Here is a 25,531-nt window from a genome sequence, read left to right as displayed (position 1 = left end):
TCAAAAACTAAACTACACAGAAAAGAAGACAGTAACCCATACAAACCCTGTTTAAATATAAAGCCATTAACGTGATTATAATATATAGATTATAAAATAAAAAGAAACATCCAAACATTGAGCGTCAGCGACTTTTATTTTGTAAATTGTGACTTTTGAACAGGAAGTGTCTGACTGAAAGTCTCCTCCAGTCTTCTCTGCAGCAGAAGTCATTTAAAGTCATTTACAGGAGTCATTTAAAGCTCGTGGCGTGTCTGTGTGGTCCTTGTGAAAATGTCCGCGGTGATTCCTCGTGTCGAGCAGCTGTCATCGAGAGTGGTCCGTGTTTTGGGCTGTAACCCGGGGCCCATGACACTGCAGGGCACCAACACATATCTGGTCGGGACAGGCAGAAGGTACACGAGAAAAATGTGCTTGTTTGAGTTATTTGCCACTTACAACCTACTTATGGAACGTAACAAGTTTATGAATGTTTATTTTCCGTGTCAGGCGAGTGTTAATTGATGCAGGCGAGCGCGCGGTACCGGAGTATATTGTCAGTCTGCGCGAGGCTCTAAAGCAGCATGACACGTCCATACAGCACATTATAGTCACACACTGGCATCACGACCACACTGGAGGAGTGCAGGATATACTCTCAAACTTTCACACAGGTCAATAATATGTGTGTTGTGTACAGGTTTTGAGATTTGTGCTTAAAAATTTGAATTTGTGCTCCCAAATAACTCTTTAACTGATAATGTAAATGTAAATCTCATTATTTTAGTATGAAAACAGTGGTGTATATAAGAAAATATTGCTAATGTAGCTACATGGGTTGCAGATTCAGAGCTGAGGGTCAGTAAACTCCCTAGGTGCCCTCCACAGGAAGAAGTGATTGGAGACCTGAAGAAGAAATATTCCTATCTTAGTGATGGTGATGTGATAAAGACTGAGGGGGCAACATTACGGTAAATACACACGCGCTCAAAAGTTTTGGGGTCGGTACGATTTTTTAAATGTTTTTGAAAGTCTCTTATGTGCTCACCAAAGTTGAATTAGTACAATTGTAAAAAATGAAAATAACTATTTTCTTATTGATATATTTTAACAGAAAAACAGTGATGAAACAGTGAAAAGCTGAATTTTACCCCACACATGATCGTTTAGAAATCATTCTAATATGCTGATTTGAAACTTTTGTGACAATTAATTGTGACAATTAAAGTCTTTACTGTGACTTCTGATCAATTTAAACCATCCTTGCAGAATAAAAGTATATTATAAAAAAAAATACTTATCCAAATCTTTAAAATATATATATATATATTTCATTTTAACTCCCACACATCCCGAGTCTTGAAAGCCTATTTTTACATAAATACATTAGGCAAAGTAGTGTGTACATTTATACATTCAAAAACAATAGTAGGTTGTTTAGCTTTTCTTTCTATATTGTATGTGCAAATAGGGTGCTGTTTACTCCCGGACACACAGATGATCACATGGCATTATTGCTGGAGGAGGAGCAAGCTGTGTTTTCAGGTGACTGTATTCTTGGAGAGGGGACGGCCGTGTTTGAGGACCTCCATGATTACATGAAGTCACTGCAGAAGCTCCTAAACATGAAGGCTGACCTCATATATCCAGGTGAGTGCATGTGTGATGATTGTTTTATTTTCAGAGTGCTTTATACACAAAATTTTCAGTGACACCAAGAAATGCTTATGTGTATTTTTGTTTCAGGTCATGGTCCAGTGGTCCAAGATGCATGTTCTAAGATCTGTGAGTACATAACTCATCGCAACGCAAGAGAACAGCAGATCCTAAACGTTCTGCAGGAGAACAGCGGAAATGCATTCACCTCCGGCGATCTGGTTAAAGTGGTGTACAAGGTTCAGCTCTTTTCTAAATGATCGTAACTCTTTTAATTCGACTGCATTTATATTTAACAGTGTCAAACTTGCAATCTATAAAGAGAGAAAATAAAACAACCGATATAAAGTGGGGACCAAAAGTATAAGGCAAATTCCCTTCAATTTGTTATGCAGATAATGCAGACTGCAATGAAAATATTTGTATGAAATCCTAAAAATGCAAAAGAAACACATTTTCACCAGTGGTCTCCGACGCTTGTTCCCCCCTGTATGTAAAAAAATAACCGTGTGACTATCAGAAAATTTGCAAATAATGAGAGTACATTATTTATAGAAATGTTATTTTCTAAATTGTGTACACTATTTTCATCTGCTTTTTTATGTTGTCTGTAATATGCCAGGAGACCCCTGAACACCTGCACAGAGCAGCAGAGTTTAACTTGCTGCACCATTTAAAGAAACTCCACAAGGAAGGAAAGATCTGCCTGGGTATGTGTGTCTGTGTATGTGTGTGCACGCATGTCTGTGAGTGCACCTGTGCACTATTGCCTGCCTCTGTTAACGTTAATTTTTGTTTCCTTGCAGCTGAAGGCTCAAATGACAAGAAGTGGAAGAGCAATCTGTGACACTTTTTACCCAGGACACTCATCTCTCACAGTAACTAATAAAAGGTTCCCAGTAAGATCGACTTAAGGGGACACTGGGTGTTTAAATGTTGAACTTCTGTGAAAACCTGCTCTGATAAGAGGCTATTAAAATGAGAAAATATGTACAAGGTAATGACCCTTGTAATCCTGTGAAATGTTATTGTTGTTTTGGACATATACTACCATCTGATGAATGTAGCATCACATGAAAACAGTAGCAAAAATAATTTTTCCATGAGAGACTGCGTACAATAACATGCAAGTAAAATAAAGCCACCTTTATGAGGCTAATGATATAACTGGAATTATGTTATTTCTATTACTGTAATTATTTAATGAGATACAAATATAAAGTGCCTTTAATTTGTAACATTTAATTATTTTAAATGTTGTACATCCCTAAAAATGTAGTTGTTTAAATAATTTCATTGATTAATTATGTTATGCTAAATCGCAAATAAATGATTGTTTACGGATTGTTGTTTTCAAAAATGTTGTCTTATTTCTTTATATGTCGTTAGAGTGCATTGTTTCAGCCAGCAGGCCTAAAAGCGTTTGTTATGATTGTGCATTATTATAAGATTAAAAAAAAAATAGTATTTGCGTTTACTGCATGAAGGAGTTAAAATACAGACTGGGGTGGTGCAGCCCCATTTTTTAGACAGGAATCGTGAACCGGAAGTTTACGTCTGTTTACTTGCACCCGCTACGGTACAGACCGAATGCGCTCGGAGGCGACACAGCTGACAGCCCGAGCTACCGCTACGTCCAAGGACAAGGATTACACGGCGAAGATCTGATGGTGTGTCGGAGCCGCGTGCAGAAAGACGCGACAGAATACCGTTTAACGACGCCGATGGAATTAATCGTGGTTATTAATCTAGCGCAGATAACGGGGCAGAATGCGCGTGTGTGACGCGGCCGAGCGCGCGCGCTGCAGTATCCGCGCAGAGGCGCGTGAGCCCCCGGCTGCAGGTCGACCGTCGATCCAGTGTGTTGTTTTGGTGAATATGTGTCGAAATGAAAAGAAAATGGTGCTGTAAAGAAACAATTAGGGTGTTTATATATAGTTATAATAAAGCATATCTGTTTGGGTGTTTTGTTTTGTTGAAATGAGCCAGCGCAGTATGTCTGCGTCTCCACAACGCTTATAAACGTCTCGGATAGCCTCTGTGCTGAATGATAAGCCGCTGCCGGTTTATCTGAGAGTCTGTTATGCTGTTGATTCAGTGTGCGTCTGTGTGCGTGACGCGCTGAGGATGGCATCCGGTGCCGGTGGGGAGGCGGGCGATGGGGGCCCCGCACCTGTGAAACCGTTCCTGTACTTGTGTGAGGAGCCTACACAGGGTTTGAAATCTAAGAGCCTCCCCGCACTCAGCGGCAGTCATGCTCCGGAGCAGGACGCAGACAAGACTCTGCTCTCTTCCCCGCACTGCTCCCCCGTCAGGACCGAGCGGCGTGAGCCGGAGAGACGCGCCGCTGCTGCGCTCCTGACGCTCCGCATGCCGCGGCTGCCCGTGAGGCGATATGTGGACAGGATCCTGTCGGACTCGCGCTGCTTTCTGTTCTGCATGTGTTACCTCACCTTCATCCAGTCTCTGATGGTTTCCGGCTATCTCAGCAGTGTCATTACCACCATAGGTAATATACCTGACCACTAGCAGATCTCCTCTCCTCTCCTCTCCTCTCCTCTCCTCTCCTCTCAACTTTTCACCTAAAGCCTCATCTTGTTTTATCTCATCCCAGTCTACATCCATCTATCCAACTGAATGTCAAATTTTTCCAATTTCTCAGTCTCTTAACTAAATACCATCAACGTCGGGAAAGTTCAAATGAATTCCACTACACATTACAAAATGCATGTTTTAAAAAGTAATTTGTGACATATTTCCTTAGATTACACAAATTTTGTAATTTAATCTAAATACTCTAGAATACTTTGGAATCCTAATAAGGTAATGCAAAAGAAAAATAACGCCCACCAAACATAGGACTTAGTTTTCCTCTTCCTCATCAGCTTTCCTTCATTTCTTGATTGAAACACAATTCCGACAATCTTTAAAATAAATAAATACATAAAAAATTATTTCTTGCTGTTCAAGAAGCACAATGCCAGGGCATGTAAACTTTTTGAATCAAGCGAACAGATTATTTTGTCCTTTAGTTTAGGAAACATTGAAGTATTAATTTCTGAAGACTAGCACTAAATGGGAAAAAAAGATCTTTAAACAAAAGAAGAAAAATTGACATCAAATTCTGCAAGGAGTATAAAATTCATGATCAGAACTGTAGTTTAGGATGTGTCATAAAATCAATTGCTGTTGATACTTAAATGCCTGTTTTCACCTGGATGTAACTGTAATTTCATTACCACCCATTTACAATGTAACTAATGAAATACAGTTACTTACTTCCCGACCCTGGATATCATCTTTTTTTATCTCATCTCAGTCTCGTCTCCTCTTAATAACATTTCGGTCTCACCTCTTTGTTTCTCATGTTGTTTCATCTGATCTCATCCTAATCTCAGTCTCTTCCTCTTAATAGCATTTCAATCTTGTCTCATTTAGTCTTCTTTCATCTCACCCCAATCTCAACTTTCTAGTTTAAATCTGCTTTCCTCTCAGCATCTCAACCATGTTCTGTTTCAACATTGGAGTATATTTATGAATTTTCTACTAAACTAATCCTGTGTTTTCCAGAAAAGCGGTACAGTCTGCGGAGCTCAGAGTCGGGTCTTCTGGTCAGCTGTTTTGACATCGGTAGTCTCCTCGTTGTGGTGTTCATTAGCTACTTTGGTGGGCGGAGCCAGAGGCCTCGGTGGTTGGCTGTAGGGGGTGTGCTCATTGCTGTGGGTGCCGCCCTCTTCTCCCTACCTCACTTCATCTCTCCACCGTATCAGCTGGAGGAGCTGAACAGCACAGTAGGGGGAGAGGGGCTCTGTGCCGGTGGTAATGGCAGCGGTCAGGAGAGGTCAGCACTGTCCAGGTGCCAGCGGGACCGGGAGGAGCGTGAGCATGCCCTCTATGTGGTGCTGTTCATCTGCGCTCAGATCCTCGTGGGAATGGGTTCGACTCCCATATACACCCTTGGACCAACTTACCTGGATGACAATGTGAAGAAAGAGAACGCATCCCTGTACCTGGGTGAGTCGAAATGAGGCTTTGTCTGTGTGTTGTTGAATAGCTGGGTCAGTCAATCAGGTAAAGTGTGTGATTACAGGCCACGTTTTTTCTTACATGAGATCTATGCAACCATTACTTTGTCGCTTCATATCCATATGAATTTAGCAGGTCATTTTCTGAAGAGACTCTCACTTATGAACAGATTTAATTTAGGCTTTGTATTATGAGCACTTGTGTTATTTGCCTCTTTATGATGAATCGTTAGATTTATTCCTTATTTGTCACTTTGGATAAAGCATCTGTAAACTGAATAAATTCCTACTTTTTCATCTAATATTTGTATTTTATTTTACATCAGCTTTATTCCAATTGACAAAAACTATTTTTTTGTTTTATGTTAACAATAACTAAACTAACACTGAGTCTGTGGAGTGACAGACTTACATAATCTGATTTGATTTAATGCGGACTGATCGGTGTGTTAATCTTACTAGTTCTGTACATGCATAGAACAATATTTTAGAAGATTTTCTTTAGGTTTCATATTTAACATCTTTAAACAGAAAATCAACATTTGGAACTGACATTTAATAATTAGCTAAGTGGCCATGGTACCAGTCCGTGCTAAAAGTCTAAAATTTGCAAATATAAGCTGTTTGTACCAGTAAATAATAAGAGTATATTTGTTATTATCTAAGTATGATATGAATGTGTTTGACAGGAAGCCACAAGTGAGATTAGGTTTTGTCCACAACAGTGCCTTTTAGCCTGATGGTTAACACGTTTTTTTTTTTCTACTTTCTAAAAAAAAACCTGTGACCTTAATTCTGCCAGTAGCATATGACAGCTAAAGAAATGTAATTGTTCTCTCTTGTGCATGTTTAGCTATCATGTATGTGATGGGAGCTCTTGGCCCAGCCGCTGGGTATCTGCTGGGTGGGATTCTGATCGGATTCTACGTCGACCCTGGGACAATAGTCAGTATTGATCAGAGTGATCCACGGTTTGTGGGAAACTGGTGAGGAAAATCTTGTCCTCTCATTTGCTGTTTATTAATTAACTAACATTGCAGTAACCCTGACAGCACTGTGACCCTCTCTGTGTCTGTCTCTTTCTCAGGTGGAGTGGATTTCTTCTGTGTGCTGTGGCAATGTTGTTGGTAATCTTCCCCATGTTTTCCTTCCCTAAAAAACTTCCTCCACGGCACAAGAAAAGTAAAAGCAGTGTAAAAAAGGGTGCAGGGGATGTCTCCAGTGATGATGAAATGAAGAAGGAAAAGAGCAAGGCTGTCTCATCCTCCATGGGTTTTGGCAAAAATATCAAAGGTGCAACCTAATGTCAAATCTAAAATCTGATTCTGATCAGATCATCTTTGAAGAATTATGTCACACTAGATATTTGATACAGCGAGCTAAGATTTGCCTTTTAGTAATGGCTAGCAAGATACAAATGGCTATTTTATTTTATTTAATATTTATTTTTAAACTATATTCCTTTACTTGACTGTCTGGTGTTCTTTTTATCTTTATATATATATATATATATATATATATATATATATATATATATATATATATATATATATATATATATAATAAATAAATGACATATTTCTCTTTTCTTTTTTTCAGTTTTATTAATTTCAGTACTCCAGATTACTGCAGTTTTTTACTAGTTTTAGTTAACAATAACAATGCAGATTTTTTTTAGTATAAACACATTTTGGATGACACTATTTAAAACCAAATAATAAATCTGTCTTGTTTCTCTCTCTGTCTGTTTCTGTCTCTCTCTCCAGATTTGCCAAAAGCAGCTGTGCGTATATTGAGTAACGTGACGTTTTTATTTGTGAGTTTGTCGTATACGGCGGAATGTGCCATCGTCACAGCCTTCATCACTTTCATTCCTAAATTCATTGAATCTCAATTTGGTGTTCCAGCATCTAATGCCAGTATATACACAGGTACAACACACACACTCACACTGACACAAACATGTGTCGATCTGATCACAGTACTCACTGTGGGTGTTTATTAATTGTGAGTTTGTGTGTGCAGGTCTGATCATTGTACCCAGTGCAGGTGTCGGTATAGTTTTAGGTGGGTACATCATTAAGAAACTGAAACTTGGTGCAAGAGAAGCAGCAAAGCTGGCCATGATCTGCAGTGGCGTGTCTTTGCTCTGCTTTTCCACTCTCTTCATTGTCGGCTGCGAGAGCATCAACCTCGGTGGAATCAATATCCCTTACACCGCCGGGTAATGGAGTAAAACCCTGTAGACCCCTACATAAATATCACCTGGGAAACATGAGCTGCACTGAATGATGTTCTATTTGTTTTTTGCAGGCCGACGCTGACTCTGTCTCACCGAAACCTGACGGCAAGCTGTAATGTCAACTGTGGCTGCAGGATTCACGAGTATGCGCCTGTCTGTGGCTCTGATGGCATCACCTACTTTAACCCATGTCTGGCTGGCTGCAGCAACTTTGCCAACCAAACCTCAGGAGTAAGTCATTTTTAATCAAGTTTAAATGTTAGATCAACAGCGAATCCAGGGTTTGTCCAAACCATGTTGGGGTTTATTTTGCTGTAATGCCCAACTAATTGCATGCTTACTTTAAAATAAAAGCTGTTTACAGTGATTAAGCATATGCTTGCTACAATTTATACTTTTAGATTTTTTTTTTTTTTTTTGTGTGTGTCCATTTTAATTTTTCTGGACCTTGTTTTAATGGTTAAAATAAACATGAAATCAAAAGGCATGTCTTATTGAAATCTTACAACTTAAAAAAAAAAGTCTAATGCAATGTCTAATCAGTTGAATTCATACAACTATTACGTTTTTATGACTGAATTTTGTATTTCAGTCACACATTTTCCACATTTGCGATAATCATAGGGTCCTAAAATAATTTCTGGACCCCTGGCTATGAGTCGTGGACCCCACACCCCACTTTGAGAGTCACTGGCTTAAGATATCAACATTTTTCATGGTAGCCTAAAAATTTAACCACCCAAAAAAATGGTCTCTGTCAGTATTGTTGACATTATTCATGTGTATCGTAACATGCGTTTTCTCCCTCTCAGATCAGAAACTATTCGGACTGCGCATGTGTTCAGAGCAGACAGGTGATCACGCCGTCGGGAGGAAAACATGATCTGCAGGTGGTGATCGTGAAGACATACCTAAACGAGAATGGTTATGCCCTGGCAGGAAAGTGTGAGCGCACATGTGGAACGCTCATCACCTTCCTCATCTTTCTCTTCATCGTGACTCTCATAACTGCCTGCGCTCAGCCGTCCGTCATCATCGTTACGCTCAGGTCTGCCTCTCTCCATGTACTTAGCTATCTTCTCTCTGTATCTCTTTGTTTTATTCATTCCTCTTTTAATTCCTGAGCAGGTCAGTGGAGGAAGAGGACAGGCCGTTTGCTCTGGGAATGCAGTTTGTTCTTCTCAGGACTCTTGGTAGGATTGGACTGGATTTTATTTAATTAATCATTTTTTGACTGTCCAGTAAAGCTGAGCAAATATTGAATATTCATCATATGTTCAGGACTGATTTGCTTGCCATATAGGGTTAAGCTTGATTTTAATGCTTTTTCTATTTGGCCATTACATTTCCTGAAGACCATCTCAGAAGAGCATTTATATCATTTCTTGGCTCATGACTTGGAAGAGTATTTAAACCAAGATGTTATAATAGCATCATAAAATATAAGCTGCTTTATTAAAGCTGCAGTAGGGAATTTTTGACGCTCTAGCGGTTAATAAACAGAACTGTTTGCGTCTTGCGGAAGAACATTGTAGCCGGAACTACTTCTCTCTGTTAATGTCTATGAAGAATCACAAAGGTACCCTAGTGATTCAGGACAAGCCAAAAACACGGTTTGGAAAATGGATTCATGGTGTACTCGCTTATTATGTTCATTTTTCTACATTTTGAACACAAACAAAGTTACGGACCGCAGCTCTGATTGGTCATTTTTTACCGGGAGCGATGGAGTTTCTGCAAATGGCAATAGGAGCACTGGGAGGAGCCAGAGGAGCTTGATTTTTTTCACAGATTATCTGTCTCATATTCTACTGTCAGGACATAATGACAGGTTTAACAAATATGTAAAAAATATATTTTTACAAAAGTTCCCTACTGCAGCTTTAAGTGATTCAAAAAGGATGATTTTTTCATATATTAAAAGGTTGATGATACCAAAATACAGAAAAACTGTAATATTTAGATTTTTTTTTTTGGATGTATGGAAAGTTAAAAAGAACATTATCCATTTGAAATGGAAACCTTTTGTAACATTATAAATATCCTTACTAACACTTCATCAATTTAACTTAAAAAAAAAAAAAATCTTTAAAAACAAAACTTATTGAACCCAAACGTTTGAATGGTAGTATAGATAAAAATTAAATCTAAAAATAATCTAATAATCTAATATTTTTTCTCACAGCCCTACTGTTGATTACCACAATGTATCAATTAGTTGCTGATATTATGAATATTTAAACAAATTTTCTCTCTTTCGGTCTCCCCAGCCTACATCCCCACTCCTATCTATTTTGGGGCTGTGATTGACACCACCTGTATGCTGTGGCAGCACGATTGTGGTTTCCATGGGTCCTGCTGGGAGTACGATGTCACTTCCCTCCGCTTTGTTTACTTTGGGCTGGCTGCGAGCTTGAAGTTCCTTGGCTTCCTGTTCATCTTTCTCACCTGGTATTCGCTGAAGCAGCGCGAGGAGCAGGCGCACACACATACGCACACACACACGCTTTACCCATTGGACACGGTGAGCCACCTAATCTGTCACGCAGGAGGTCACAAAGGCCACGCCCGCACACGCTCCTGTCCTGTCTTCCTGCCACGCCCACCAGAACACTCCCACGCTGCAATGCCAACTGGACACGCCCTTAGCCGTGGTAACAGCTGCCCTGGCAATGGCCTGAAAGCAATAACTCCGCCCATACGGTCACTTGAAAAAGTGGCGGTCTGAGGACTGGAGCCTTGCGCGCGCACACACGTACTCGCTCATACACATGCATGAAACTTCATACAATTATGACGGCCGATTATGTAAATGGAAACATACCACAACATTTAAAGCCATTGCTGGTGCCTTTTCTTTAAACACACACACATACACACTTCAAAGACATATTATCACAGATTTTGTGAAGCACTGATTAGTAATAAAACTTTTTTGACAATACCTCAGATTGATGAATACCGCTGTTCATCATGACATACCAACACAAACATACTCAACCACATATAGTCATCTCATCTAGTTACCTATAGTGTTAGTTGTGCACATATTCTTTTGCTTCTCCTGTACAGCAGACAAAATACATGTATTTGTTTAACTCATTTATTCATCCATTTTTCAACAGTGAAGGGAAAGAGACTGCAAACTTTACTATGCAAACTCCTCCCATCGCACTGGCTCCTCCTAATTCCCCACTAGCCCCTCCCCTAAAAAAACCCTCCATACCCACCATTTTTTTCTTCACCCAAACTGTAAACTCCTCCCACAGTACTGACTTCAGATGTGTTTGACAGATAGATCGGTGTACAACATCAAAGTACCACAAAAGCAATAGAGTGCAGAGTGCTACATGTGCTTTCAAATCACTCTCGTGGAGCTTTGATGTCATTCACCAATCGGTCTGCACAGCGGCACTTCACATCGAACATGCCTTCTTCTCATTGGCTCCTCACAAACTTTAAATCCCTCCCTTAAACAACCTCCCTTTCAACTATTTTGGCCACACCCAGATTGTAAACTCCTCCCCCAGTACAGACTCCTCCTAAATCTAAATAGCCCCTCCCATACTTTAAAATCCCTCCTCTAAAACAACAGGCTTGTTTGAGATGAACTACACTAGCCTGTCACCGGCTGGCAGAGATCTGCCACTTGCAGTCGGGGATGGAATTGAAGTTAGACAATTTCTGCTACTGGTGACGATCGTGCAGTGTTTGCATGCCATCACAGATAAAGTTAAATAAATGCAATATTTGTCAAATACAGAGATGTTTTAGAAATGTTTTCAGAAACACTTTTTATATACTGTTTAATACAGCGCCATCTGTTTATGAATAAAGTTCAACCTTAACATATTCTATTTAAATACCAATAGAGGTAAATATGATTTTATCAGTGTTTTTTGATACGTGACCCAATATAAGTGCGACTAAACTAAAAAAGCGTTTACTGTTAAAACAACAGCAGTGCCAAAGTCAGACAAATATTCTAACCAGAATGCATTGCTTTTGATTTTGAGGCACTGCATGAAGAAGAACAAGGCTAACATATCTGCCAACTATATTGACCACTCCTATAGTGTAGACTCCTCACACAATATTGACTCATACAAGTTGTGGCTCCTCCCAAACTTCAAACTCCTCCCTTAAACCAACCTCCCTATCAACAATTTAATTTCCTCCCCCAATGTAAGCTCCTCCTTCCACTCCGACTCCTCCTGAATAACAGTAGCTCCTCCCAAACTCCAAACCACTCCCTTAATACCTCTCTACTAACTATATTTATGTACCAAGTCCCGAGTGTAAACTCCTCCCACATTACTGACTCCACACAATCAGTGGTCCTCCCAGACTTTAAACCCCACCCACTGTTTTGACTCCAGCTTGTTCCATTTATTTTATCAACTGTTATCTTGTGTGCTGTATTAAATATTTAGCTTGTTAGTCCTTTAATGACAGTGTTTTTGCAACAGTTGGTGCAGTGCACGCATCTTTTTGGTTTTCTGTGTCTTTTTCCATAACTTCTGACTTTTGTGCATCATATCAGTATTCAAATTGTTCCTTTCAGTTTGTCTTGATCATAAGCAGACATCTTAGTAAGTAACACGCGCACAAATACAGCATATATATAGGAGACACATCATATCATCTCATGTTCACACAGATCATGTATACTCCTGAAAACATGCTCTCACATCTCTGTAGATGGTCATCTGTTTGTGCTGAAATTGAGCCAGTATTAGTGAGGTTGATGGTAATGCAACTGAAAACACCAGCTCTGAGCAGAAATCAGCTTCATTCCTGATCACTGCAGGACTTCAATAGAAACAGAGCAGAATACACACGAGTACTGAACTACTGCTGAGGAAACAGTGTTTCATTTGCCTCTCCCTCTTTAACCCGTCCCTTCCTATGTTACTGTGCTCCATTTGCAAACAGAAGACACGTTCGTACAATTATTTATTTGAAGTTACTTGAAGGTTTGGCTAATTAGAGGCAAACCTGGAGAAATTCTTTATTAACTGTTTTGGTTTACTTGTACGAATAAATGATTTGTGTCAATAAAATGTCTAAATAAAATGATTTTGATTGTGTGCTGTGATTTTGTGTTTTGGAATGTTGTTGTTTTAACAGGTTTATAGTGAATACAAAAATGCAGTGATTTGATCATGTTGTTTTATTTTAATATAACACATATATTAACATAAAGGAGACTTGAATGTTTGGCACTGAACCCACACTCATCCTGTTGAACTAAATGTGCAGTAAATGTAGTTGAACCTAGTATTTGTTTAGTGTCATCTGTCATGTCCAGATTCTGGGGCAATGTTTCTGGATTCATATGAAACATTAATTCCATGTTTATCAGTTTATCTTTTTTAATTATTCTGAAAAATAAATATAATTATAATTTAATTCATTACAAACCTTGTGTGTGTGTGTGTGAAATGTTCTGCTTAACTGCGTTTGTATTAATATTTTTACAGCTCGGTTCTGCAGTTCCAGTTTCAGAGTGGCTCCTCCCACCGGTAGGTGACGCTGTGAACTCGTGATTGCTGTACCACGTGTGTCGCTCTTCGTGACGTGCGTCCGCTACGTGTTCGACCCTTCCGCGTGCTCTGTAGAGTGTCGCGTGTGCCGCTAACATGGCTCTGTACAACTTTAAAAAGATTATGGTGGTTCCCACCGCTAAGGTAAGAAAATAACGGCGTGTTTTCACTCACATATGCATGGTTAAATGTTATAAAGAGTATTGTTGGTGTTGTCGTTAATAACGGACATTGACAGTATGTTGCACGTATTGTACACGTGCGCGCGGTGTTGAGCCATTTAACTTTTTATATATTGTCATTTTATTTGCTGTCAACATTCAACATGGTTTTACAGGCGTCATATGTTAAAATGAAACGAGTGGTAGTTGTGGGGTTCATCTGTACAGGGATGAAGTATATTAATGTGGTTAAGGGCTTTGGTTAAATAAATTTTAAATAAATGTAACGTTACCTCGATTCCTATGAACATGGAAAACCTTACAACTTAATTATTTCCCTTCCATTAGGCTACAGGTAAAATTCAGATATAAGGGAAATTCCGAAAAACATATTTATTTCTAGTTGTTTTTCACTGTCTAAGATTGATAAGTGCAGCCTTTGTAAAATAATATAATAATATTGTTGTGTTCGTTATGTAATTGTTATATAAAATCCTTAAGTAGCCATTAATGCAGGAAAAATCAGAGAAAAGTCACGGGATGTCATTTGTCAATATTTGTGGGAACCCTTGTGTGTATCAGTATGGGAACTTGAAACTTTTTATTATATATAAAAAAGTAATAATAATTAAGCAAGAGTAAACTAGCATTACAGTTTCTTTTTGATTTTCTCCCTGTAGGATTTCATCGATTTGACTTTATCCAAAACCCAGCGAAAAACTCCCACTGTAATACACAAACACTATCAGATCCACCGAATTAGACATTTCTATATGCGTAAAGTCAAATTCACCCAGCAGAACTACCATGATCGACTGTCACAGATCCTCACCGACTTTCCCAAACTGGACGTAAGTCTCACACAAAACTATATGCATTGGATAAAGCTCATATTTGTTGATTCTTCCTAGTCATCACTTGTTTAGTAGATAAATGACTAACTGTGTGTTTTAGGATATTCACCCCTTCTATGCTGATCTGATGAATGTGCTGTATGATAAAGATCATTATAAACTGGCTTTGGGTCAGATCAACATCGCCAAGAACCTTATTGACAAGTGAGTCTTTTGAATTTAACAACGTCATGCACATTACTTATTAGAATTAATTTGTGGTTGATTTTATTTAATATGTTGGCTGATTATTATTTTTTTTTTTCTCATCTGTGTATGAGTAAACTGTGTGTCTGTGTATTCGTAGTGTTGCTAAAGATTATGTGCGGCTAATGAAATATGGAGACTCACTGTATCGCTGCAAGCAGCTGAAACGGGCCGCACTGGGGCGCATGTGCACCATCTTAAAGCGACAGAAACAGAGTCTGGAGTATTTAGAACAAGGTGCAAACACTTAAACACATATACAGATACTTTAAAAAAAACAGACGGTTCTTTGAGTTCTTTAATGTTGATAATTTTGGAGGATTATTTGGCTTCACTGATCAAAGCATAAATGTGAAACAAAAATAAGCACTAATTCTTTTACTTCCGATGCACATTTGTGCATACTAAATGCATATTTATTTTACCGCAGTGCGGCAGCATCTGTCCCGTTTACCCACTATTGACCCAAATACCAGAACCCTCCTGCTGTGTGGTTACCCCAACGTTGGCAAGTCCAGCTTTATCAACAAGGTTGGTTTGTAAAATTTGTGCATGTGAAGGTAAATTAAATGTCAAGTTTTTAATATTAGGTTTTAATGGAGTGTGTGTGTACAGGTGACCCGTGCTGATGTTGAGGTCCAGCCGTACGCCTTCACTACCAAATCTTTGTTTGTGGGTCATATGGATTACAGATACCTGCGCTGGCAGGTGAGTGATAGAAAAATGCATGGTTTCCAGACAGTGATTAATGGCACTGATTTTATATTATATGAATTAATACCAAATGTTCTTGATAATTATGGCTGTGTGTTTGTAGGTGGTTGATACCCCTGGTATTTTGGATCATCCTCTTGAAGAAAGGAATACCATAGAAATGCAGGCCATCACGGCTCTGGCTCACCTGCGTGCTGCTGTGCTCTATGTCATGGATGTGTCAGAGCAGTGCGGACACAATCTCTCACAACAACTAGAGCTCTTCAACAATATACGGCCACTGTTTGCCAATAAGGTACACACACATATGAAGAATTAACTTAAATGCTGTAAACATTTTTTTTTTTTTTTTTTGTGCTGAATGATGGCAGTGATGATTATTTGTGTATTCTGCAGCCGTTGATCGTGTTGGCCAATAAGTGTGACGTGAAGAAGATCAGTGAACTCTCAGAGGAGAACCAGGTAAACTGAGATTCTAAATCTTTCAAAAATGTTGAAAAAAAACATCTTTTAAAAAGTAGGTCCATATATTTGATGCATTATATTCAGAGGCATCTAAAGCCTTATTATATCTTTATGAATGCTGACAGATGAATTCAAGCACTTCAGACCAGTATGTGAATGTTCCAAAGAACTGGGGAACTTTTAAGTATTTAGAATGAATACTTTTATTTATAGGGATATGTTAAATGGATCAAAAGGGACAGTAAAGAAGACATTAATATTGTCATAAGATCTTTAAGATTTTTTTAATAATCCTGGAAAAAAATATTAAGCGGCACAACTTTTGATGATGAGAAGAAATGCTTCTTAAAGCTGCAGTCTGTAAATTTTGCCTCTTTGTCTCCATCTCTGTTTGAAAACCTGCAACTGCAGCTGTTTCTGGAATTATCTTCCTTGCGTGGGTTGTGCTCCGGCACGGCTCCTGCACAGATTAATCAAATTTTTCGAGGAGTATGTTACATGTGGCAGTCATTCACCGCACCGGTGTGGATATTTACTTTACTTCACAATCACAGATTAGAGCCTACTTTCTTAAAATATATGACCTAAATAATAATTTTCAACCGTATATTGATATTAATTTCATTCACATGTTTCATAAACACACAATCCTTTCTGGACAACAGTCTGCCATCAAAATGATTAATTTAATTTTTCCAGCTGCTGTGGGAATAGGCTATAATCAAATGATCCATCACCTGCAGGATCAACAACTTCATGTTTACAGATGTGACGTAATGACGCAGCAGTCCATGTTGCATTTTCCCGTGACAACCTACCAGTTCCACTCAAATTAAAAAAACATTTATTATAAGCTAACCGTTGTGAAAAAGGTTAAAGGCAAAAGTTTTGAACACTCACTGGTTATGTACTTGCTCAAATATTGATTTCGGATAATTTTTAACCAAAAAAAGTTACAGACTGCAGCTTTAAGCTGCAAATCAGCAGCAAATCAACATATTAGAATGATTTTTGAAGCATCATGAGACACTGAAGACTGAGGTAATTGCCTGCAAAAAAAATCTGTAATTTTTTGTATATTTTTAAAATATAAAGTGTGTGTGTGTTATATATATATATATATATATATATATATATATATATATATATATATATATATATATATATATATATATATATATATATATATATATATATATATATATATAAATTGTAATATATATTAAAACTGTTTATTTTCTATACTGTTTTTGCTCCAATAATGCAGCCTTGGTCAGCATAATATACTTCTTTCAAAAACATTTTATTTTAAAGTGCTTTTTGTTCCTTTATAAACTTTTATTGCGAAGATTCACCTTTTGTGTTCCACTGACAAAATAACCACACAGATTGGAAGACCGTTTTAAGTTTCCATTTAACAGAAGTTTTCTGATCGCCAGTTTTGTTTCAAAAGATCTTCTTAGCTTCATAATGTTATTTTTTCAGCAATTGACTTATATGCATGTTAGATTTAGTCTCAAAGAGTTTAGAGAAAAAAGAAACGTGATAAAGACGTAGCTGCAACTAGTTGAGACTTTCTACAGTAACACTGAAACTTTGTTCTGTGTGTCTAGAAAATCTTTTCGGATCTCATTGCTGAGGGGATCACAGTGATTGAGACCAGCACTCTGACAGAAGAGGGAGTGATGCAGGTGAAGGCTGAGGTGAGATCACTTCTACTCACTCAACACATGCTCTTCATTTCGTGTACCAATTTTAAGAGGAAGAGAGCATTGTAGATTGGTGGTATAAACAATTTATGATCATATGTTTATAGGCATGTGATCGGCTGTTGGCTCACCGTGTGGACACGAAGATGAAAACCAAGAAGGTTCATGATGTTTTGAACAGACTTCATCTGGCGGTGCCTACCAAGAGAGATCAAAAGGTACATGCTCTTTGCACTTCTTAGACCAGTGTCATCTTGTTCATAAGCATATTTCTTTGGTAATGGTTCCTGTGAATATAGTGCGTTTGTAAACCATTTTGATTTGGTTTGTTCAGGAAAGGCCTCCGTTTATTCCTGAAGGGGCTCTGCTCCGTAGAAAGGCGATGGAGACGAATGCTCCCAAACGCAAACTGGAGAGAGACCTTGAGGTCGAGCTGGGAGATGATTACACACTGGATCTACAGAGTAAGATATAAACATACACGCGTACACACATATACACTCCAGACATGTCTAAAAATGTTGTCTTGTGTATTCAGAATACTGGGACTTGATGAATCCAGAAGAAAAGCAGGATAAGGTTCCTGAGATTTGGGAGGGGCACAATATTGCTGACTACATTGACCCGGAGATCATGAAGGTATGAAACAAATGCTTTGATTTCAAACTTTTTAAGGACTGTAACCACTGATATCAAGTGCCTCCTGAAATTCAGATTAGAGGTAACTTATAAGGATTTCTGATGACAATTGGCCTCCGTAGTGAATATTTGGTTACATCCTTGTTTCAGATGACATGTTCTGAATTTCTGTCCTTTCTCTCATTCTCAGAGGCTGGAAGATTTGGAGCGGGAAGAGGAGCTACGTGAGAAGGCTGGAGAGTACGACTCTGAGGAGGAAAGTGAGGATGAAGAGATGCAGGAGATCCGGCAGCTTGCCAGTCAGATTCGTGAGAAACGGAAGTTGAAGATTCTCGCATCAAAAGAGAAAGACAAACAGGGACCCAGAATGCCCCGCACAGCCAAGAAGGTCAGTCTTTCTGTCCAGCAGTCTTATTTTTGTATGTGTTTAAATGATAGGAAGTGTTTTTTTATATATCAGACATTACTTTCATATTTTAGGTAGAGTTTGCAGTTATCGAAGGGATAGTTCAACCAAAAATGAAAATTCTGTTATTAATCACTCACACTCATGTCGTTCATTTATCTTTGTTACACATTACATGTATTTAAAATAGCAAGTACAGTAAAGTATGAATAATTATACATAACTAACCTAAAGACGAACCCTATTCCTAACCCTTAAAATAAGTATATTTTTAATTAATGTTATTCAGTACCTAAATGTATACGGTAATTACTCTGTAACAAGGATACCTTAAGATAAGTGACTAAGTGTTTCTAATATGGAATATTTGTTGTTCAGCATCCTATTAAAACACGTTTTGTCAGCTTTTTAGCTCGCTGGTTAAAGATGGGTTGATTTGATTGGTATATGTGGTTGCAGGTGGAAAGAGCGACTCTGGAGAAGGAGATGGTTGATCTGGGTTTGGACATGACCGATAAAGATGATGTAAGAACCTGTATACTTAAAGCTTTTCCATTATTCATAACCCGATTGGTAACACACTTCATTGTGTGTGCCATATGGTCATATACATATCTGAGCATGCTTGTGTTCACCTTATGTCCCTCTAGAGCCACTATGCTCGGAGATCTCGCTCTCTGGTTCGAAAGAGGAAGAGGGAAGTCTCTGCGCCACCAACATCACGCACTCGCAGTCAGAGTGCCTCGAGACCACCACGGGACCAGTCAGGAGTCAGAGATGCCAAGGTAGTGCCTGCGTTACCTGAAGCATAATCATATCCTGAAATCAATATTACAGATAGTATTATAAATATAATGTATATATTCTAGACTAATATGAAATTAATTTATGATAGTCACTTATTTAGCAGGTTATAGAGATTTTGGTAACACTTTAAATTAAGCTTCACATTTTAAATGGTTTATAGAGGTTATATATAGGTTGTTTACAGTGCCTTATAAATAATTGATAGTTATAACTTCATAGTGCCTTTAATACAATACCTGTCGAATAGCAAGCCATTTTTAACTCATGATAAATATGCTTAATTTTTATTCATACTCGTTTCATGATGCAGCAAAATTGACTTCTAGTCAGATTGAAGTATGTTGTATTTGTAGTTTTCACATTCATTTATTAAGCATTTATAACGAGTTAAAAATGGTTTACTATGTGGCAAGTATTGCATGATATCACCCTTTTTATTCAGCTGTTTTTCACTTTATACATTAATGCATTTGTAAAAGATTTATTGGTCATTAATGAATAAAGGGAATCTTAATTCCTTAGTAAAGTGTTACAAAGATTTTCATAGAGCGATGTTCATTGGACTCTGTCTTATTTCTCCCAGATGTTGAAGAAGGTAAAGACCATGATGAAGAGCTCACAGAAGGAGATGAACAGACAGGGAAGGAAGGGTGAATCTGATCGACATGTGTTTGATGTCAAACCCAAACATCTCCTTTCTGGGAAGAGGAAATCTGGTAGCACCAGCCACAGATAAATGCAGCCTTATTCACATACATCTCTTATGTACTCATACCTGTCCTTATGCCATAATTAATAAATATTTGTTATATTCTGTACTTTTAATAGTTCTTTCTGATACAGATGATAATACACCTTTAAACATGAGTTATTGAAATGCATGTTAATCGCATCATTCGAAATGTCTGATATGATGCAGAATGATGAAGTGTACAGGATCATGATTTTGAACCCTTCATCACTTTAGCAAACAAATGATCTGAAGCAGTGGGAGTCAAATAAACCAGCTAAAGTATTAAACCCTGATATTCACGTGTGAAGTTCTTTACTAACGTTGAGCAGTGAGTAGTCTGTCTTTCTGTGTGGGGTGGGGTGTTCAAACCTTCCAGTGTACTTGGGTAAAGATTTCTGTATTTTGAATTAAAATGTATTTCACAAGAGCACGAGTGCAGGTTTACTGTATATCAGAACTGCTGTAACTGAATTACAAATTGAAGAAGTGTGTGTATAATAATGTGTATATATTGTCGCAGTTACCTGTGAATTCGATTACCAGGAATTTCATCAAGTATATTGACGTTTTATGATTTAAAGTTTTACAATTACAAAAATGGTCCACAGTGACTTTTATTTTGACAAAACATCTGAGCGAAGCCCCCCGGAAACGACATCAGCCTCCACTAGCAACAGTGTCAAAGCGTTATACCGTTTCAGACAGAAAATCAAAACAACACACGACAGTCTTATTTCACCAACGACGAACGAAATAATCGCCGTATTCTAAACTTGTACTGCAACGGAACCTTGGTTTTCCACGGGACCTACGGGCGGCCCAAACACAGAGGAACGCGAATGATGGCGAATTACCGGGCGTTTCACAGCCAGCTCGCGACCATCATGGAGACGCTGACTCGTGCGGCGGTGGCAGAGATCTGCGAGCTCGTTGACGACGGTTACGCGGTTTTACACATCGAGATCTCACGCCACCAGAAAGAGAACGAGGAGCTCCGAAGGAAACTGCAGCTCATAGAGTCCATCGTCGCGGAGCGGGGGTACAGCGAGGAGACACCCGTGGCGCGCGACGGTCGGTGTGATGGTAACCTGAGTAACGTTACTCGCGAGTCGCTAGTGGGCAGAAAAACGCAAGAAGACGAAGAGTCCACCAGCCGACGTACAATGTTAGAGGTAGGGGACCAGTTGTTTTGAGTATTTTATAGTGCAAGTAAAAATATATTTGCAAAAACAATTATTATTTGTTGTCTTTCGGATTCCAGATGCGTGAGCTTCGCGAGGAGGGAGAGTTGATCCAAATGCAGATCAAAGAGGAAGGTCTCGAGCAGCCGCCGCTGGGAGGTGACGTGCCTTGGGTCATTCCTGTTATGCATTACCACTCAAACTCACTAATTTTAAAAAACTATGTGCTTGTGATGTAATTCAAGGAAACATATTTAAATGGTTTTTTTAATGGTTCACCAGACTTTTATTTTAAAATTTAAGCAAATGTCACTCTTCGCACAATGAATGGATTATAAGACAAATCATAATTTATACTTAAACATAATATGAAAATCAAGATTGTTTCATTAATTATGAAACAACTTCCATTTCAGCTATAAAACAGCTCTTCAGAACACAACAATGCCATTATTTAAGTCAATGTTGATTCAGTCCAGTTCAATAAGAGTCAGTGTGTCAGTTCATGAATTATGAAATTACGTCAGATGCATCTGGGCAGAAGACAACAGTGCTATAAAGCAGCTCTGCCAAAGACAGTACTGTTATTGTTCAGCTCAGTTCAGGTCAGGTGTTTATGTTCTTATCAGATAGTGTAAGTTCAGTTAGATCAATAATATTTTTATTTCAGCTTCACAATAATAAACAGGAAAATAACATTATGGTAAAATGACCTCAATTTCAGCTATATTCAGTTTGAACAACAGCTTCAGTTTCAGCTGTAAAGCAGCTCTACAGACAATAGTTTCATTATTCTTTTCAATTTAGTTAATGTTAATTAAGGTTGATTCAGTTCAGTTCAATAATAGTGTTAAGGATGCAGTTCATTAATTATGAAACAGAGCTATAAAGTAGCTCTACAATAAAACAATAGTGTCATTATACAGCTCAGCTCAACAACAGTGTCAGTGTTGCAAAGTTCATAAATTATTAAATGACTTCGATTCATTTCTGTTATAAAGCAGCTCTACAGAAGACAATAGTGTCATTATTCAGTTCAGATTTGTGTGCTTGTATCTGATAGTTTCAGTACAGGTAGATTGATATTATTTAATGTATATTAATTGTTTAAGGTCCAACTTACCAAGCCAAAGATGATATGTATTCATACTAACTTGCATACTGCACATATGTTTATTGCCCTTTTGAAATATTAACATCTACATTTAGTTTATTCAAAGCGACTTACAAAAGAGGATAATAGAAGCAATCAAAACTAACAAAAGAGCAATAATATGTAAGTGCTGTGACAAGTGTTGGTTAGCCGAACACATAATAAATAACAAGATGGAATAGAAAAAGAAGAAAAAAATGCTAGTGTTAGAGGCTCTTTTTTTCTTTTTCTTTTTTTAGAGGGTCAAATGAAGATGCAAGAGATGTGTTTTTAGCCGTTTCTGGAGAATTTTATGTAAAAGTCTGTGGTGGTTTTGCAGCTATTGGTAGCCAGAGGTGTAACATGCATTCTTTTCAGCTTGTGAAAGACTAATCTTGCAGCTGCAAATATAATATTTACTTTCAGTAATTCTTTCATTTTTGCAGTAGGTTTAAATATTGTTCTTACTGTGTGTGTTTCTCAACAGATGATGACGACGATGAGGACGAAGGTGAAAGTGTTTCTGCAGTAACTCACGACTCTCCGAAACCAGATGTTGCCGAACTCTCGGGGCAGGAATCTCACACACACTCACACTCCCCTGATCATGACACGCACTCTCACACACTCACGTTTGCAGACACACACTCCGGCGCTGATGAGTCCCAGCACTCCAGCGTCGACTTGGCTGCTTCAGATAATGCTTCCTTCTCCCTCGCACAAACCTCGTCAGATACCCGCGCTTCCCAAGTCCCTCGAGTGTTTCAGGAAGACTTGTGCTTGAAGGCTGATATGGATCTGGTATCCGACTGGGCCACACACTCTGTCCGTGACACACTCACACACTTGCAGAGCTCTCCACAGAGGGTTGGCGGGTCTGACTCTCTCGTATCCCATAATTCTCCCTTGTTTGCAGCACAGCGGCTCGTTGCTCTGGGTAACGTCTCAGGACTGGGTCTGTATGGCCGGATGGGCGCTTTACGGACAAGTGGAGCCGGCAAGCGACACTTCATCTGTTCGATCTGTGGCAAGAGTTTCACAACGTCGCAGAGTTTGGACACACACATGCGCATTCACACTGGAGAACGACCGTACCGCTGTGAGCAGTGCGGGAAACGCTTCACACAGTCCGGACACCTCACGGCTCACCAGACTGTCCACACCGGAGAAAGACCATACGAATGCACCCGCTGTGGAAAACGATTCGCAGGGAAACAGTACCTCCGCATACACACCAAGAAACACCATCCTGACTTGCATGCACTTTCCCATATACAGACTCACACACTGCAGGACACGCTTCCATGAAAGATGCACAGGCTCACAACAGAGAATGAAGGACACCATTTTTGATGTTTGTTTAATATATTTTATATATTCTGTTCCAAGTGTATTTTTGCAGTGTTCCGGCACTTATTTTAACAGGTAATTTTGCAGAAACTAAAGCAGTGAAATGCATTCTGTATACATACTGCAGGGAGACCATGTGAAAACCAACATTAGAAAGCTGGATTGAGCACATTCAGATTCTGAGACCTTCAATATGAAATACTCCGTTTCACCTGAATAGCAAATGTACAGGAAAATGTGTTGTTTGAGGAGTTTGTTATGATCTAAATTAGATATAATTATAGATTCTAAATTTTTATTTGCAGGAAGTCACAGCAAAAACACTAACTGGATTTGTCTGTGTTGTATTTAATAGGAATAAATGGTTAATTGAGGAATTTTATCTTCAAGTCTTATTTGTGACTTGTCACTTAAATTTTTTTTAGGTTGTAGATGTTTTTCAAATATTCTGTGGGATGTTATACTGATACTATTGTAATGCTTCTTTGAAGGAGAAAAATAGATTCAACTTCAGTAATGAACAAAGATATAACAATTGACAATTTTATGGGAATATTTCTTTATGAAAAAAAGGAGAAAAAGGATTCATACTTGATTTCAATCAATGCATACAAACCCTGGATTTATTCAAAGGCAATGCTTCATGTAGAAAATGTTTTAAAGTCACTTTTCTGACTTTTATCTTCAAAACATGAGTGCACAGCAGGGGTCTAAAACTGAATGTGATTATTGTGAGGAACTTACTAAACAGCAAACTATTACTTTCACATACAACCTAATCAAGGTACCTCTAAGATTTTAAATTATTTCAATCAATGAATGTTTGTTTATAAATCAACATGTCACTTTGATGAATGTAAACAGTTTGAAAATCCTGGTGTACAGTATTTAAAATCTATTTTTACAAATATGCTTTTCATTTATATGTAAATTAATGTATTTTCTTTATAAAGTCTCAGAAAACACCTAGAGCAACATTCAAATATTTACAAAAAAATATTTAAGCATAATCTACAAAACAAAGTACAGTATTTTTCGGACTATAAGCACCTGAGTATAAGTCGCATCAGTCCAAAAATACTTAATGATGAGGGAAAAAAATATATATAAGTCCCACTGTACTATAAGTCACATTTTTTTAGAACCAAGAACCAAGAGAAAACATTACCGTCTCCAACCGCGAGAGGGCGCTATATGCTGCTTAGTGTAGACTACAGGAGCAATGAGCAGCATAGAGCACCCTCTCGCGGCTGTAGGCGGTAATGTTTTCTCTTGGTTCATTTCTCTTAGTTCATTTCTCTTTGTTCATGTCAAATTAATTTAGATAAATAAGTCGCACCTGACTATAAGTCGTAGGACCAGTCAAACTATTAAAAAAAGTTTGACTTATATAGATATAGATGTATTATAAAGATGTATTTCTAACAAATTCACGTGAACAAAGATGGTCATATGGTGTGTCAGTGGAATAATAAATAAGGCTTACAAATTGTTACAATCAATGATTCTTCTAAATTAGTTTAATAAATTAGTATTATGTGCTATTATTATCAAATTTACCTAATATTTCAAAGACTTAAGACTGTATAGTCCGTATTAAGTCTGTAAAATATTAGGTCAATTTGATAACAATACAAGGTGTAGTACGTAAAGTTTAGATTTGTTTTTATATTGTTAAATGCTTCA

The 25,531-nt window shown here is 38.1% G+C and overlaps 4 protein-coding genes across 4 annotated transcripts; all 4 read left to right on the top strand.

The window, feature by feature from the left end:
• The first annotated feature begins 148 nt into the window (after positions 1 to 148).
• On the top strand, positions 149 to 2,980 carry LOC127950517 (endoribonuclease LACTB2). Its single transcript, XM_052547640.1, has 7 exons — positions 149 to 395; positions 490 to 653; positions 824 to 950; positions 1,451 to 1,629; positions 1,726 to 1,874; positions 2,258 to 2,345; positions 2,442 to 2,980. The coding sequence occupies exons 1-7, from the start codon at positions 274 to 276 to the stop codon at positions 2,480 to 2,482; spliced, it is 870 nt and encodes a 289-aa protein (XP_052403600.1). The 5' UTR covers positions 149 to 273; the 3' UTR covers positions 2,483 to 2,980.
• Positions 2,981 to 3,193: 213 nt separating this feature from the next.
• On the top strand, positions 3,194 to 12,981 carry LOC127950502 (solute carrier organic anion transporter family member 5A1). The gene is made up of 10 exons (XM_052547615.1): positions 3,194 to 4,144; positions 5,206 to 5,649; positions 6,514 to 6,646; positions 6,748 to 6,953; positions 7,427 to 7,591; positions 7,686 to 7,884; positions 7,974 to 8,133; positions 8,715 to 8,950; positions 9,031 to 9,095; positions 10,173 to 12,981. The coding sequence occupies exons 1-10, from the start codon at positions 3,763 to 3,765 to the stop codon at positions 10,628 to 10,630; spliced, it is 2,448 nt and encodes an 815-aa protein (XP_052403575.1). The 5' UTR covers positions 3,194 to 3,762; the 3' UTR covers positions 10,631 to 12,981.
• A 451-nt stretch (positions 12,982 to 13,432) lies between these two features.
• Positions 13,433 to 20,469, top strand: LOC127950504 (GTP-binding protein 4). The gene is made up of 16 exons (XM_052547619.1): positions 13,433 to 13,592; positions 14,290 to 14,460; positions 14,564 to 14,667; positions 14,810 to 14,946; positions 15,140 to 15,240; positions 15,325 to 15,417; positions 15,527 to 15,718; positions 15,820 to 15,885; positions 17,502 to 17,591; positions 17,705 to 17,815; positions 17,932 to 18,061; positions 18,136 to 18,236; positions 18,427 to 18,624; positions 19,102 to 19,167; positions 19,293 to 19,427; positions 20,033 to 20,469. Exons 1-16 carry the CDS (start codon positions 13,545 to 13,547, stop codon positions 20,183 to 20,185), a joined length of 1,896 nt encoding a protein of 631 aa, XP_052403579.1. The 5' UTR covers positions 13,433 to 13,544; the 3' UTR covers positions 20,186 to 20,469.
• Positions 20,470 to 20,608: 139 nt separating this feature from the next.
• On the top strand, positions 20,609 to 24,222 carry LOC127950512 (zinc finger and SCAN domain-containing protein 12-like). Its single transcript, XM_052547634.1, has 3 exons — positions 20,609 to 21,354; positions 21,444 to 21,522; positions 22,983 to 24,222. The coding sequence occupies exons 1-3, from the start codon at positions 21,022 to 21,024 to the stop codon at positions 23,801 to 23,803; spliced, it is 1,233 nt and encodes a 410-aa protein (XP_052403594.1). The 5' UTR covers positions 20,609 to 21,021; the 3' UTR covers positions 23,804 to 24,222.
• The last annotated feature ends 1,309 nt before the right edge of the window (positions 24,223 to 25,531 follow it).

The sequence above is a fragment of the Carassius gibelio genome, chromosome B2 (assembly GCF_023724105.1).
Source record: "Carassius gibelio isolate Cgi1373 ecotype wild population from Czech Republic chromosome B2, carGib1.2-hapl.c, whole genome shotgun sequence".
Lineage (NCBI taxonomy): Eukaryota > Metazoa > Chordata > Actinopteri > Cypriniformes > Cyprinidae > Carassius > Carassius gibelio.
The sequence above is the reverse complement of the archived record's forward strand: the minus strand, read 5'-3'. Positions and strand labels throughout refer to the sequence as shown.